The sequence below is a fragment of the Aptenodytes patagonicus genome, chromosome 13 (assembly GCF_965638725.1).
Source record: "Aptenodytes patagonicus chromosome 13, bAptPat1.pri.cur, whole genome shotgun sequence".
In the NCBI taxonomy this organism is placed as follows: Eukaryota; Metazoa; Chordata; class Aves; order Sphenisciformes; family Spheniscidae; genus Aptenodytes; species Aptenodytes patagonicus.
Window position 1 is genome coordinate 14,973,356 of NC_134961.1, and position 14,799 is coordinate 14,988,154.

The 14,799-nt window shown below is 40.6% G+C and overlaps 1 protein-coding gene and 1 long non-coding RNA gene across 2 annotated transcripts; one reads left to right on the top strand and one right to left on the bottom strand.

Annotated features, from left to right (window-relative positions):
• The first annotated feature begins 148 nt into the window (after window positions 1–148).
• LOC143166361 (uncharacterized) lies at window positions 149–10,897 on the top strand. Its single transcript, XR_012996394.1, has 3 exons — window positions 149–481; window positions 5,312–5,394; window positions 10,336–10,897. It is a non-coding gene; the product is annotated as an uncharacterized LOC143166361 (long non-coding RNA).
• On the bottom strand, window positions 5,851–12,090 carry RSL1D1 (ribosomal L1 domain containing 1). The gene is made up of 9 exons (XM_076350643.1): window positions 12,016–12,090; window positions 11,793–11,932; window positions 10,850–10,988; window positions 10,071–10,219; window positions 9,789–9,890; window positions 9,086–9,179; window positions 8,870–8,998; window positions 7,867–8,079; window positions 5,851–6,393 (listed from the first exon to the last, which is right to left on the bottom strand). The coding sequence occupies exons 1-9, from the start codon at window positions 12,049–12,051 to the stop codon at window positions 6,049–6,051; spliced, it is 1,347 nt and encodes a 448-aa protein (XP_076206758.1). The 5' UTR covers window positions 12,052–12,090; the 3' UTR covers window positions 5,851–6,048.
• Window positions 12,091–14,799: the final 2,709 nt, after the last annotated feature.

Genomic DNA, 14,799 nt, shown 5'->3' on the forward strand with positions numbered 1-14,799 from the left:
GGCCGCCCGCACCCGAGGGGAAGGCGGGGCGCGGCGCCGCACCTGAGGGGAACGTCCAGGCCACGCCCCTCCGCTTGCACCTGCGCAGGGGACACGCCCCCTCGCGGAGGGCCTCTCGCCACGCCCCAGCGGCCGCTGAGGTGGAAGGTGGGAGGGCTGCCGCCCTCAGAGAGCCCCGCTGCCACCGGGACGGCGCGGGCACTCCTCCCCTCTTAAGCCGCTGCTGACATCTCGTTCGCCGAGGCCCGGTTCCTACAGCTGGTCTCTCCCCGCCAGTGGTGCTGGGCGCCCCCTGACAGGCCCCTTCTTCCCGCCCCGACTCGTCGAGGCGGCTGGCACAGCAGGCTCTTCTTCCAGGCGTTTCTCCACTTCGTAAGAGAATAGCAGGAGCGGGTGTTGGAGATCGGTCTGTAGTGACTGTCAGCATTTTGGACTTGAGGCATCCCTTGCAAGTGGTGGTTGCTGCCATTTTCTTGTGCAGGTGAGTGTTGAGAGACACAGCTGGACATGTTTAACTGTTTCCAGTTGAGGCAGTATCACCTTGTGAAGGGGGGTAAGGTCTTTGCCTTAGTTTACCAAGGCTCAGACACCCTAGAAGGGAGATACTTCAAAAAAGGTGGTCTTGAGATGAATGCACGTTGTAGACCTCCACACTTGCAAGAGGAGACAGCTATTAGCAGACAGCAGAGATTTGCAAGACAGTTACAATGTGCATCTGTAAAGTTTAACTACGTGCTTGAGGAGGTTGGCTTAAAAAGAGTAGCTAGAACACAACTTCAGGTTAACAAGCAGGAAACTAGTTGTGAATGCAAGATGAAAAATCCAGCAAGTAAAACAGTTATGTAAGAGGCAATATACATATTTCAGTTCACTCTCATGTCAGTTAATGACATATCTTTTAACACTCCCAAGTCCTCAAGCACAAGAACTATATTCGGCTGTAGGCTCTCTTGCACATACTCTCATGAGGCCCTTATAGCTAAGTTTGTTTAATGATGGGTAAGCCACACTGTTCCAGTAACTAGAAATAGCAGGCCAATGGAAAGTCTGACAAGCCAAAGAGCATATGCAGCTTCCACATATTTGTGGAAGTATGATGTGCCAAGAATGATGCCGCTGAAGAAGACTATTCCTCCAGTGACAATGAGTGCTATTAGTTAACTACAGACTCAATTCCCATCATAGCACTTGGTTCACTTATTATTGCTCCTGCTGAACATTGAGAATCAAGACTAGGTAAAGCCACTTCTTCATTAGTGACTGCCCACGTTACTGACATTATTCCATAAAAGTCATCCTTAGGAAATCACAAGCTGAAATCCTCTTAAAAAGAAAAAAGTTAAAATCATTTCAAGTACTTCAACAATAAAGTACCTTTCACTTTGAGACGAATACCACTTCTATCTTGAGAAGAATTATGGTACCAAAAAGCCTATACTGTTATTCTTCCTGATTATTTTCAAGTATCTTTTGGGTTTTAAAGTTTAAACTTAGCTTCAATAAAACACCTATGGTTCTACTTCTGCCTCACATTATGGTGTTAAATAACCTTCTAACTTTTGTCCCTCTCAAAAGTGTAAGAGAAAGAAGAATGTACCAGTTACCCAAGTTTGAGTGAGGTTCATGTACCTGCTTAGTTTAAGGGGGTTTATTCCATAAGAATCAGAATAGCTCTTAGGAAGTCAAGCTAGTTTTAGGATTACATACCTATCCTGACAGCAGTAGGAATTCTAATAATCATATACAACCCTAAAACACATAATCATGACCATTTTGCTTAATCTGAAGATTGATAGGGTGAGAAGGCAGATCTAATTACAATAGAATAACCACCACTGAGGGAATTTTAAACAGAAATCAGTATTAATAATCTTAACTGAGATTCTTTGGAAAAAGAGCTATTTAAGTCATAGTTCTAGCCCTGTGGCATTCTTACTATGTGTACCAAACTTACCTCCCCCTAGGACCCAAGATGCAATTAACTCCTACAAAATGAGTTTGTGAACAAGTTTCTATTATCTTCTCTGCATCCCTCCTGCCAAGACTTTGGTTTGATAGTATTCAGATATTTGCTTTATTATTAGCTGCTATTCTTCCCAGTAATGCTGATCTTAAGGGCTCATCTGAAAGTGTAAGTTACATTATTACCCTCATCCTACCAAACACGCATACAAATATAGTGATTTCTATAAGCATGGCAGAAGGCTTACAGATCAGCTACAGGCATAAATTAGTTTATGTTTTTTCTAGACAGATGGTATTTTTCTGCTGTATTTATCTGTCCATGGAAATTAATTTTTCACCAAGAGCTCAATATTGTTCAAAACATGACCCTGTTGAAGTTACTAACACATTGAATATATCTCCATTTGATTCTTTTTTAAAAGAGAACCCAGCCATATAAATCAGAGTAGAAATTAATGTAGTTTCTAAATTTTTCCTCTCTTGCAAAAGGAGTAGTTCAGCAGACTTTTTTGGGGGGAAAGAAAGGCACTTTGGCTTCAGTAGAGTAGTAAGTTGCAATGTAGCTGCACTAAGTTGTTTCACTGCAGTTTTAGTTTCTAACACTTACTGCAGTCTTTTGAAAGACTTGCTTCCTGACTCCAGTTTCTCTCTGTGAGGAACATGAGTTAGTTCCCACTTCAATACAAATATGGAAAACAAATGAGCAACATAGAATCAATTCTAGTTGAAACAACCACACTGTATGCTACTAGAGAAAATATTTTGGTAGTATCTTTATTAAACCTTTCAAATAAAAGCAAAGACTCCTTGCAGAAGCTTGTCCTTAATCTAATTAAGAATTTAGTTTTAACTCTTGCAGCAAATTTTAATAATAAAACAGAATACTTTTGTTTTTAAATGAGAATGTTGGTATTTTGAAAGTTATCGACTTCCTCTTCCCTTCTAGCTTCCACGTGGCCACTCTGCTTTCAGTACTTCTAAAAAGAACATGAACTTGCTCACATGAATGGTGAACCCACTCACATTAATGATAGCCAATTTTTTTTTTTTGCATATTAGCCTCCACAAAGCACTTAATGCAAGGATACACGAGCCACGTAAAGAGAGAACTGTTTGTGTTTCTTGAAGTGCTTCAAGACCTTAGATACGTCTTGACAATTCCATACTTTAACATATTATTATTCTACACTCTTAATAGAGAAAAACAGATTTTTCTATTAAAAAAACCTCAAAAGCTTAGCTGAAGACAAATAGTACTATTGAAAATGTTGCATAAGGATTTAACCAAAGTCCCCTTTTAAATTCAGAATTATGGGGCTCCTGATAGAACTTGTGGTAATACAGCTTTATTATAAGACTGATAATTTTACTAGCCATACCATAAATGGCTTTTATAGTTCATTCCTCCGTTCTTTCCACCTTCAATTTTTAAATAAAATAAAGATTGTAAGGTCAAAGATACAGTACCTTAAATAATTATTCAGATGTCTATTAAACTTTTCACCTTCTATTTCTAAAGTCAGTCAGAATAAATATTACAGGAATAAAATGGTTGGTCTACAAGTATTTATACATAAACATACCAGATTTGCTTTAGTCTCTTGACATTCATTCACAGGCTCAGACGTGACTACTGCACACCAGCTGTTCATGTAAGACTGAACTTAGTACTCACCCATGTGCCTTGCAGAGCTAAACGAGCTAACCCTCGGGGAGGTGTTTTCCATCCTAGCTGCTTCTGCCAGCATAGAAAATTCAGTTATCTTTGTTACAAGAGCATTTATACTAAGGACATGAAGTGGTGATTTGGTCCTTACAGCTTGCCAGTTGAAATCAGTTAATTGAAAACAACTGTTTCACACCTGATTTGATTCTGTAATGCATCAGCAATAGGTACAGTTTCAACTTGAATGAATATTAGTTTTTCATATTTCCTCCTTTCTTGATTAGCAAAGTGGCAGGTCTTCCCAGGTCTCTTAAACAAGCAAGGCAAACATTACTAAGAAATAGTTTCCTGAATAAACATAACAAATTTAACTCCATCATTCAACACTGATCTTCAATACATACAGTCTGCTGAGAAGTTGAGAAATGTACCTCCCTGTAACGATGGTAACTTATTGCTTCTGAGCAAGGGTGACTACCGCAAATGTCTCCAAGTGAAGGTCTGCAATAGCTACATCAAATTATTACCCACTGATTTTCTGAATTGTAAATATTTTTTTTTTTAATAAAAGAGTACATTACTCATAGGAAGAATAAAAATCACATCAGTAGTGTTACGTCTTATTTAACTGTTAAAATCTTGGATACTCTGCAACGTGAAAGGAACAAATTCTGCTATATAGTATATTATATATAGATATACTTTTCCCCCAATAAGTTACTTTGTAGCTGTGTCAATCAGATGCTTTACATGTCCTACCTAGCTGTACAAATTCCAGTGCTGCTATCAAAGAAAAGACTAACTACTGCAGTCCCAACACAGATCGGCTCAAGGTGCTGCAGAATGTCAAGGCAGTACTTGTTAATATTTTCAATGTGAAGGATGTGTTTTTCCAGCACCTACAAGCTAGTATGGTTGACTATCAATTACTCATACGGAAGTTATGATCTTCATTTCATAATTTTCAGCACATCTACAAATTAAGAAACATTTTAACATGAATGATTAGATACAAAACCACATTTCCAGAAAGGAGGCGAGTTCTCTATCTATTCTCTTACTTTGCTATTATGGAACTGAAGTAATATTTTGCAGCCCAGACTAGAAAGTGATGGGATTATTTTTGGACAAGATCAGATCTTTTTGTTAGCATGGATCTAGATTAATTTGTTTCTTGATTAAAAAATGTTTATGGCAGACTAGAAGAGGTCACAGGTTACAGAAAGTTGACACCATGGATCAAGCAGAATCTTTTCATATTCTTTAGTGTTTCTTTTACCACTTTTTCTTTAGCAGCCAATTACTTTCTAGGTAGCAAATCTATTGATATGGGATGTCCTAAATAGGAAACGGGATAGTTTTTTTTGAACTCCGCAAATTAGGCTGGTTACATACTGCTGATTAATCTTCTTGTCTCTTATGACCTTTTTCCTATTTGGATTTGAGTAAAATACTGCTAATAAAGATTTTTACCACAAGGAATTTTCATCACAAATCTGCCTTGTATTCTCACTCTGAGAAGGATGTGAAGTAATCATACAGAGAACAACAATTTAGTTATTCTGTGAAATTTCAAATACGTAACCTTTCAGTTCTGCAGTGTATATTTTTCATGCCTTTATGGGGCTGGTGGTCTTAGCTGGCTCACTGGAAGTTCATAGAGCCTTTGGTGTTTTTCAGATGGAAGAAACAACAGTATAGTGACCAGCATGCAGGGATACCCTCAATTGTTCTGGTAGCCGAAATAAAGCCCAAAAGTGAAGGTAAGGAGATTTTTCTTGATGTCATAAAGTATAAATGGCCAAAGCATACAACGATAAAAGTAAAATTGTCTGTGCTTTTCTTTTTAAACACACAAATACCCTAGGTAAAAATAGCTAAAAAAGACATTAGGTTTGGCTTGTTAAAAGCTGCTAAGTTAAATATCTGGAATAAGATCAATAGATGTCAACCTGTTTTCATTATATTGAACAATTTACAAAAAAATGGTAGCAGCTATTTCACATTTTAAATCACATGTTAAATAGATTGCATGCATCTTGCTTTAGCCTTTGTCTGTTCCAGTACTAAGCTATGCTTCAGGAAGATGTCACTTATAAAATATTTCTCAGCTTTTTTTCCTGGAACAGTCCCATCCCTGCCCTTTGACATTTAAATAATTTTTCATTTTCATTAAGAATGCTTTTAGTTTGGGCCAGGAAGAGAGAAAAGGTAAGAAATAGAGCCAATTAAGATTGTGACTTTATTTGTTCGAGCTCGTCAGTTAGAAGGAAACACAAATGAATCATTACAAGTCTCAGTGAAAAAAGCTCTTGGGATCAGATTTTCTTAATAAGGTATTTTACTTCATCAATGTATTTGTTTACTAAAAAGACACCACTGAATGACTATGTAAAATGCGTTACAACAGACAACATTCATGCTGACTGTGGCCTGCGCACTTTCTTGGGTGCTTGCTTTGGTGTTTTTGAAGACTTCTTGGCTGACTGTATTGATTTGCCAGCTTTAGGTGTTGCAAAAGACTTTGCTTCAGGCTTTTTGGGAGTCTTTTTCATCTCTTTTTCTTTTATTGCTTCCTCTGGCATGCTGAGCTGCTTGGCTTTTTTCTGTTTTCGTGATGTCTGCAAGTCTGCACGCTTTTCTGTAACTTTACGTTTTGTTTTTGGAGTCTCCAGACCTAGAGGTTGTTTCTTTCTCTTACCGAGGGGTGTTTTAGTTTTCTCGCCCAAGTTGACGCCTTTTTCTGGACTTAGTTCCATTTTCTGTATTTAAGACACAAAAGAATTACCCTCCCACTAAAGAAACATCTTTACTCTTTTTCAAGAGGAAGGATCAATGGAAACTATTACAAATGACAAATGCTTTCTGTCGATTGAACTGTGCCCCAGCCCAAATAATCTGTTCACATTTCAGTCTGGAAGCAGAGGATTGATGTCATAAAGTATATGAAGGATAGAAGCAGAGGATTAAACACAGAACTAAATAATGAAAATAATGAAAAAATAACAAAATAGTAAGAAAGTAAATAGATGTAACAGATGCAAGGATCCTCTTGGCCAGTCAAGTCACTGACCTCTGCTGGCAGAGCTTTAAACCACAGTCCTCTTCTTGCTGCATTTCCAGGCTTAACAGATTGAATAGAGATCAGCTCTATTTGAAGTCCAGCTGTACACACACAAACTGACTGCGCTCTTATTTGTGCACTAGGCCTAGTATTCCCTAAAGTTCATCACATATTCCCAAATGGCCCTCATGAAAGAAGGCTGCTGTCATCAGAACAATTCATACAACCCAACTCTAGCTGTATCTATCTCAGGTCTCTGGAAATAGGGCTCTGGCAATCACATCACGTGAGCTAATCTAGACATGTTGCATGAAAGCAGCTTGAAGCAAGCTCTATGATTTTTTTTTTGGTGGGCCTGCACATAATCACAGTTTTAGTTTGTACCTCTTCATCCCTGAAGAGGTACATCGTGAAGAGTTTAAGGATATGCTCCAATCATGAATGTGGTATAACTAAGTTGAATTTATAAGTGTTATTGTTTTATTCATCCAAATCTCTTTCCCAGATATTTGTTAAACATGAGTATTATTAGCCTGGCTGTTTTGCAGACATGTTAATGACATGATCCACATCATCTCCAATACTGGCAACAGTAGTCTGTACAGTATTTCAGGCAAGCTGCTAGCTCTCAATTTATATTATGTGATTGTTAATGTTGCATATTACTATCCTAGAGAATGTAATTTGATTTTCCTCAAGTTTTGCACTCCAGGCAGAAAATGACACATTAAAATACATTAAAATTTAATTTTATAAGAAATTTTGAATTAAAAAATTTATGATTTAATTGATTAAGTATTAAGCTGTTTCTCAATCATTTACCCTTTCTTCTGACTTCAGGCTTGTTATTCGACCTAGACAAAATTGTTGCTATTCAGAAAAATACATAAAAGGACAATAACCACTGGCTTCCTTTGTCTGTACGAGGGGTTAACTAAAAAATTAAAAAAAAACTCAAAGCAAAAAAAAAAAACCCTAACAAACCATCTCCCCAAGGCATCCCTCCCCACATACACTCAACTCTTGCTTTCATGATACATTCATAAAAAATCCAGTTCACTTGAAGTGTGTTAACCCACACTGTTCCCTAAGGAGCAATGAACGATTTAAACAGTTCAAAATCTTTAGTTTTAACTGAAATGTGAGTTTCTCAGTATTACTAAACAATTACCTTCAGCTCAGCTAAGCTGGTTGTTTGCAGAGGCACCAGTTGTGGAATTTCTTCATCATCATAATCATCATGATCACCTGGTTCTTGGACTACTTCTACTTTTTCTTTTATCGCAAGCTCCTTGGTAGCACCAGCAGCAATCTCAGTTGTCGAAGTGACTCGACTTGAATTCAGTTTTTTAGCTGCCTTCTTTGGTTTCTTGTTCTTTCCCTTCTAGAATTAAGTGGAAGTACATCTCAGACAAATCCCCATAACATTTCTAAATGTATAATAATTGTTTTAATATGGTTAAAAATAAGATGGTCTGGCAACATTAATTTAAATATTGCTGTTTAATAGACCTGGACTGGTCCACCATATGTAAAATACGAAAAAATGCATTACTTTCAGAAGTTTATTATAAATAGCTCATAAATAAACAATAATAATGTCACAATTACAGTCTTTAAGTTGAATATATATGCTCCAAATTTATTTTAGACAAAAGAACATAATAAGCAGAACTCAGTACAAAGGAATAGCTGATTATTTTCTTTTTTTAAAAAGTAGGTGAGCCCCCCCCTCCTACATACAAATATACGAGCTTGTGAATTATTCAGATGCCACCGATTAGCCAACAAATAACGGATGCATAGTCTGAATCCATGTATATGTTAATGAGTGTTTTTTCAGAAGGCAAATAGGAATAAACAATACAAGCAAAAGTTCTGAGAATGAATCTCAGCTCCCTACAGTTTAGGACTAGAAACACTTCATTTACTTATTTCCAGTTTGCTTTACTATCTATCAGGGAGTTTCCATGATATCATTAGTATTACTGAGTATTTGAAGCACTCAGAGTCAGGAGCGCCTAACTCATTTGTAGCCATAAATGTCTGGCATCAACTGCTAAAACATTTAAACCCAACACATCAGACACTGTAAAAGGAGCCATAAGAGGAAGCCAAAGAACTAGTTGTTCAAACTTTCCATAAAAACAAACTGGAACAATTTTTTTTTTTACCTTTACTTCCTTTTTTTTGAGAGATGGCTGTCTGTCAAGCTCATCCAAGTTGGAGATATTTGCAGTAAAAATCGGAAGTGCAACTGATTTAAGTGTTTTGAGGTGAAGAATTTTTACATTTTTCCAATTCTGCAACAACAAAACCAGTATATAATGTAAAAATAACAAGGCTGAATTATGAACTGACTTGGCTTTAATGCAGTCAATCAGCAGTACCTTTGGTAACTTCTTAGCAATCACCTCAGCTGCTGCAATGATATTGTCTAGTATCTCATCAGCTTTCATTCCAGTGTGACCTATACGTGCTGTACTGAAAGAAGTAAAGAGTAAATATTTATATGTGGGCAAATAAACATACTTCAAGTTAGTTGTTCTTAGGCATACCCAGAAATGAAAAAAGCCCGCTTATCTGCAATTATCTTAACTTTCATAAAGGATGGCTGGCTATTGCAGAAGTCTTTTGTAATGACAGTCAGAACAGATTTACCTATATTCACCTTTCCGTATTGGGATATGCAACTTCTGCCTTATATTACTAAGCGTATTACCAGTTTAGATCCTTTTAGATGCACAATGAGAAGTCTTACAAGAATAGAATATTTTGAAGCATTTTTTATCTAATTTAACAGTAGTATTTTTCTAAGATTGCACATGCTGTTTGACAGAGACAGTTGCCTAGAAATTCCTCAGGTATAAGGAAAAAGAGACAAAAGGTAAAACTTTACAGTAAAACTTCTCTTAGTAAGTAGAATTACTGATTTCTTTATACAGGTTAAGGTTCAAAATGGCCCATACCAGTAATGGTGACCCTTAACCTCTTTTATTCACATATTAATGGAACAAAAATAACTCACGTAAGATTCCTACAGTTAAGGTACAACCGTCCTTCAAGTGAAGTATTAATCTACTCATAACTTACTAACAGCACCCTTTGTTGGTAACTGGGAGCGTAGTCCCCTGGATATGTTTTTGTAGTTCCTTAGCAAGATTTCTGGCTTTCAGGTTTACAGATAAAGGTGCCCTAAAAAAGAAAGAGGGAAAATAAAAAAAAAAAAAAATTAAAAAACTCAAAACAAACAAAACAAAAACACCCCCACTCCCCCCCCCCCCCCCCCAACCCCAACCAACCAAAACTTGACTAAGAAGAATCTAATCTTTAAAAAGGTAATGCATAATGGATATACAGAATTTAAAGACCTACTTTTTCCTTTCATAGAAGTGTTTTCCTAGATGTGAAGGCAACAGCCTTCTAATCCGGTCATCAGACAGAAAGAGATCAAATCTGTTCAGGAGGCGACGCTTTGCTTCAAATAGTTTATACTCTTTTTTGAGAGTTTTGTATGAGATGATCTGCAATGCAAGTAACAGTTTAGTCCCCACTGCTGAAGACACAGCCTAGAGTACTTCTTAGAACTGCACAGAATTAACTTGCATAACTGACAGTCTATCATGGTTCTTTATTTTAGGATGCTGAAGACAATCAATAGAAAGAGGATACAGTACTTTTTGTTTTGAGAATCAAACAAAAAGGATCTCTTGCATAGTAACTGCGAAATCACCAAACAGAACTTGAGTACATGGTAACATCTAAATCAAGGTTAAATACAGCAGTAAAATTATTTTCTAGTTTCATCGCTAGTAGCGTGAACAATCCAATCCAGCTGCAAAGAACTCAAATATTCTTTTACATCGTGAGGTTTTTCCAGTTGGTTACTCAAACTAAATATTGAGCATCTATCTAGCAATTACGTCTGATTGCTAAAGATCCTGTTTCAAACTGAAGAAATTATTCTGTGTAAATTTTGAAGTTTAGAAAAACTACAGTTTGAATAGTCAGAAAAATCTTACTAGAGATCATTAACTCAGAACCATTGAGATTAGAACATTAAACAGCAGAACACAACAACTACTTTCCCTTTTTGTTGGTACAAGAGGAAAAAAATGACAGTACTGTACTATACCATCATATAGCTTTCTTACCTGGCTAACACTTCTGATCCCATTCTGGATTAAAAGTTTCCTGTACAGATTTTCAGTCTGTTCTGCTGATAAATTTGGTTCATCCTTTGTGAACAGGCAAACCTCAGCTGTTTCTGGTCGAATGCCATGGGGCAGTGGTCTACAACGAGAATATGAGATGGGCAGGGAACGTCTAAGAGGAGAAAGACTTTTTTTCCAGAACTCGGTCTACACTGACAGATTACTACCCCTTAACAAGTGCTACAGGGATGCTATGTATCTAGATTCTGTTCTTTGTTAACTACTAAATGTCCTCAGTGGAACCTATACTTTTTAAAGCACACAGAACTATAGAAGTTAAACAACCATACACCACGGCTCCAGTCAGATATACCGCTGAATCCACCTGTCCTGCCAGGAGCCGTTATTACCACACAGGTCCTGGGAGGAGGACGACGACCATCCATTCTCCTCTCTTTACACCATGGCTACACCCAGTCATTAGACGAGTCGTCGTAGTACCGGGGGCCAGATAAATAGATGTGAACTTTCTCAATATAACATAGCTACGGTTTAAAAGAAAACTTACAATTCATATTCGGTTTTGGGTATCACAAGAAAGAAGAAAGGGTCTTTCTAGTGATTTGATGGTGGGTTAAGACAAAGAAGAGGTTGACTTCTCTTCTTGAGCTTCAGGATTGAAAGGCACATGCCTTGTAACTGGCAACCAACAAGGCCAGTATTCTCTGCGGGCATAAAGCAGGCACAGCCGAGCTTCCAGTTACACCAAAAGCGGGGGCAAAGCAGTGGTCTGACCCGGCAGTTCTCGCTCACGGCACGGGAGCTGCCAGGACAGGGCCGCGGCAGTCAAATCCCTGAAGCGCAGAATCGGCAAAGAGCTCTTTTCCAAGTCAAAGGACACGAGCAACCCCTGTGACCGCGCGGCCGAGGGTGAACGTCTTACATTTTGATGACCCGTGCCACCCGCGGGACCTTCCAGACCGTCACCAGGAGGTGGACGTTCTCACTCTCGTTGAGGAGCAGCGCGTCTCCCTTGGCCTTGCTTCTGGCGAAAGCCAGGAGGGCCTCCACCGCCTTCTTCACCTGCAACGGCACGACAGCGGCAGCAGCCGGAATTAAAGCCCGGCCCGGCCCGGCCGCGCTCCCGGCCCGCCGCCCCGCAGTACCTGGGCGCGCTCCAGATGCTCCGGCCCTTTCGCCATGGCTCCGTCGCCGCCACGTGCAGCCGCCGCGCCTGCGCACACGCCGCCTTCCGGGGCACGGCGGGGCACGTCCGGGCGGGGGGAGGGTGCGCGCCGGGCCGGGGGGCGGGGCTCCAGGCCCTCCCGCCCGCCCCTCACGCTCCACCCCGGGAGGCGGGCGCCGCGCGGGAGCGTACGTGAGGCGCTGGCGTGCCCCGTGGGCGGGCGGGCGGACTGCGAGCTGAGCGGCGGGGGCGGCCGCGGGGCCGTCGTTTCCTCGGGGGACAGCTTTGCCCCAGAGGGTCGCGCAGCCCTCGCGGCGAGTTACAGGTTCACGGGCTGATTTAGCTTGGGAGAGAGCTCCGGAGGCCTTCTAGTCCGGCCTGCTCCGGCAGCAGGGCCGGCTGGAGGACAGACCGGGTTTCTCAGGGCTGCATCCGGTCGGGGCTTCACAGCCTCCGGGGAGGGAAACTGCACTCCCTGTCTGGGCAACCTGTTCCTATGCTTGAGGGTCCTCGCGGTGAAAAAAAGTTTTTGTTGTACTCGCCTTGATCTACTGGTGATGCTGTATTGGTCCAGCCCGCGATGCTGCTGGCCACCTGTGCCTCCGGAGAATGTGTTTAGGTGGCTCCTGTTTAGCGTGCTGTCCCCCAGGTCCTTTCCAGCAGAGCTACTCCCCAGCCAGTCATACCCCAGTGTGTCACAATGGGGCTACTCCTTCCCAAATGGAGATTTGCATTTGCTTTTGTTGAATATCAAAAGGTTCATGTTGCCTAATCCCTCCAGCCTGTCTAGGTCCCTCTGTACGTGAGCCGTGCCCTCAAGGGTATTGATTGGTCCCCAAGTTATATGTCATCTGCAGACTTTATCAGTGACCTGAAGCATGGTCACATCAAGATGTTAAATAGAACATGTCCCAGGATAAATCCCAGCAGTCCTCCATTTGCTATTGGCCTTCAGGTAGAGTACAAGCAATTGTCTCTACCCTCAGAGCCCCATTGTCCAACCAGTTGTCAGCCATCCAGTTGGCCACCCACCCAGACCATAATGTTGAGGATACAAGAAGATTGTGGGAGGCTGTTGAAAGCTGTGCTAAAGTTGTGAATGCCATCTACTCCTTTCCCCTCATCTGCAAATCTAGTCATTTTGTCAGAAAAAGCAATCAGGTTGGTCAGGATGATTTGCAGGTGGTCAATCCGGGCTGATTGTTCCCAGGCATGTCTTTCATGTGCCCCAAAATGTATTCCAACAGGACTTGTTCCATGGTTTTCCCAGGGACCAAGTGAGCATGACTGGTTTGTGGCTCCCAGATTCTCCTCTTGGTGTTTTCTGAAGGTGGGGGAACATTTGCTTTTCTCCAGTTATTGGGACCCTCCCTCAATTTCATTTCAAAGATGACAGTCTTGCTCTGACTTCAGCCAGCTCTCAGCACCCTTGAATGCAGCCCAGCTGGACCCAAAATCACTTGCCCCACTCAGCAACCACCCCATGTGTCCTTGTTTGGCCGTTTGCTACTACTGTATCAGTAGAATCTCTTCTTGTTGCCCTTGACATCCTGGCCCATTTCAACTGTAGGTGAGCTTTTACTCTCCTAAGACAATTCCTACATGCCTGAGCAATGTTTCTAGATTCCTTCTTTGCAGGCAGCCTGTCACTGATTTTACCTGCTGTATTACTGTCTTTTTGCACTGGAGTGCTATCATAAGTTCACTGTTAGCCAAGCCAGTCTCCTGATAGATCTACTTGTTTTCCTGAGTACCAGGAGGGACTGTTTTTATGATTGGAGGATGTTGTCCTTAAAGACCTGCTGCCAGCTTTCCTGAGCTCCTTTTCCCTTCAGAGCTGCCTCCCATGGGATCCCGCCTACTGGTTCTCGGAATAAACCAAAGTCTTTCCCCTGAAGTCCAGGGGCTGTACTTTGCTACTCATCTTCCTCACACACCTCTCAGCATCTTCAACTCCACTATTTCAGGGTCACTACATTTGAGGCTATCACTGATTATCACATGCCAAACCATTTCTTCCTTATGTGTGAATAGTAAAGGCGGAACTACTGCATCTCCATTTCAGTTTAGAAATGCATTGACTGACTATGTGGAAGTAGCTTAATTGTGGGATGCTTATTCCATCCAGTTCCACACTGGATAAGAACATTGTTTTGAGATCAAATCTAGCCTGGAACTATTTTGGCCTCATTCTCACAGCGCTGTGTGCGCCCTGGCAGCTTTGGGCTGTCTGCATTCATCACACAGATAAGCTGCCACCTGGATAACGCAGCTATGCATAACCAGGGGTTAAATACACATGAAATTAGGGGTCTTAGTCACTCACTCTTCTCCTCTAGATTTTTTCCTCTTCTTTGCCTTTCTAGTTATGGCTTTATTCCTTCTCATCAGACGTCTTCCAAAAAAATTTGTCACTCTGTCAGTGTGCCAGTACAAAGAGAAAGGGATTAAAATACCCTAGTCTCTTGACAAGCTGCTTTATGTAATGATTTATGTTTTCATTCTGCTGGTAATGTTCGTGGAACAACAGTGGAATAGTTGATGGCTTCAAGACTTCCCCAGACTTAGAGTGAAAAAAAACCCTGGAAAATGGAAGTTTTAATTTTCTGTTTTGTGATTTGTACAAATGAACAAAATATATGAAACTGTCTAAGAAAAAGAAAAGCTATCCTTTGTTGCCATGTAGTCATATGAAGTATTGATTAGAGAAATTACTGAAAGGCTAGGAACATGTTGAGTAGCCAGATAGGGCAGACTCATTAAA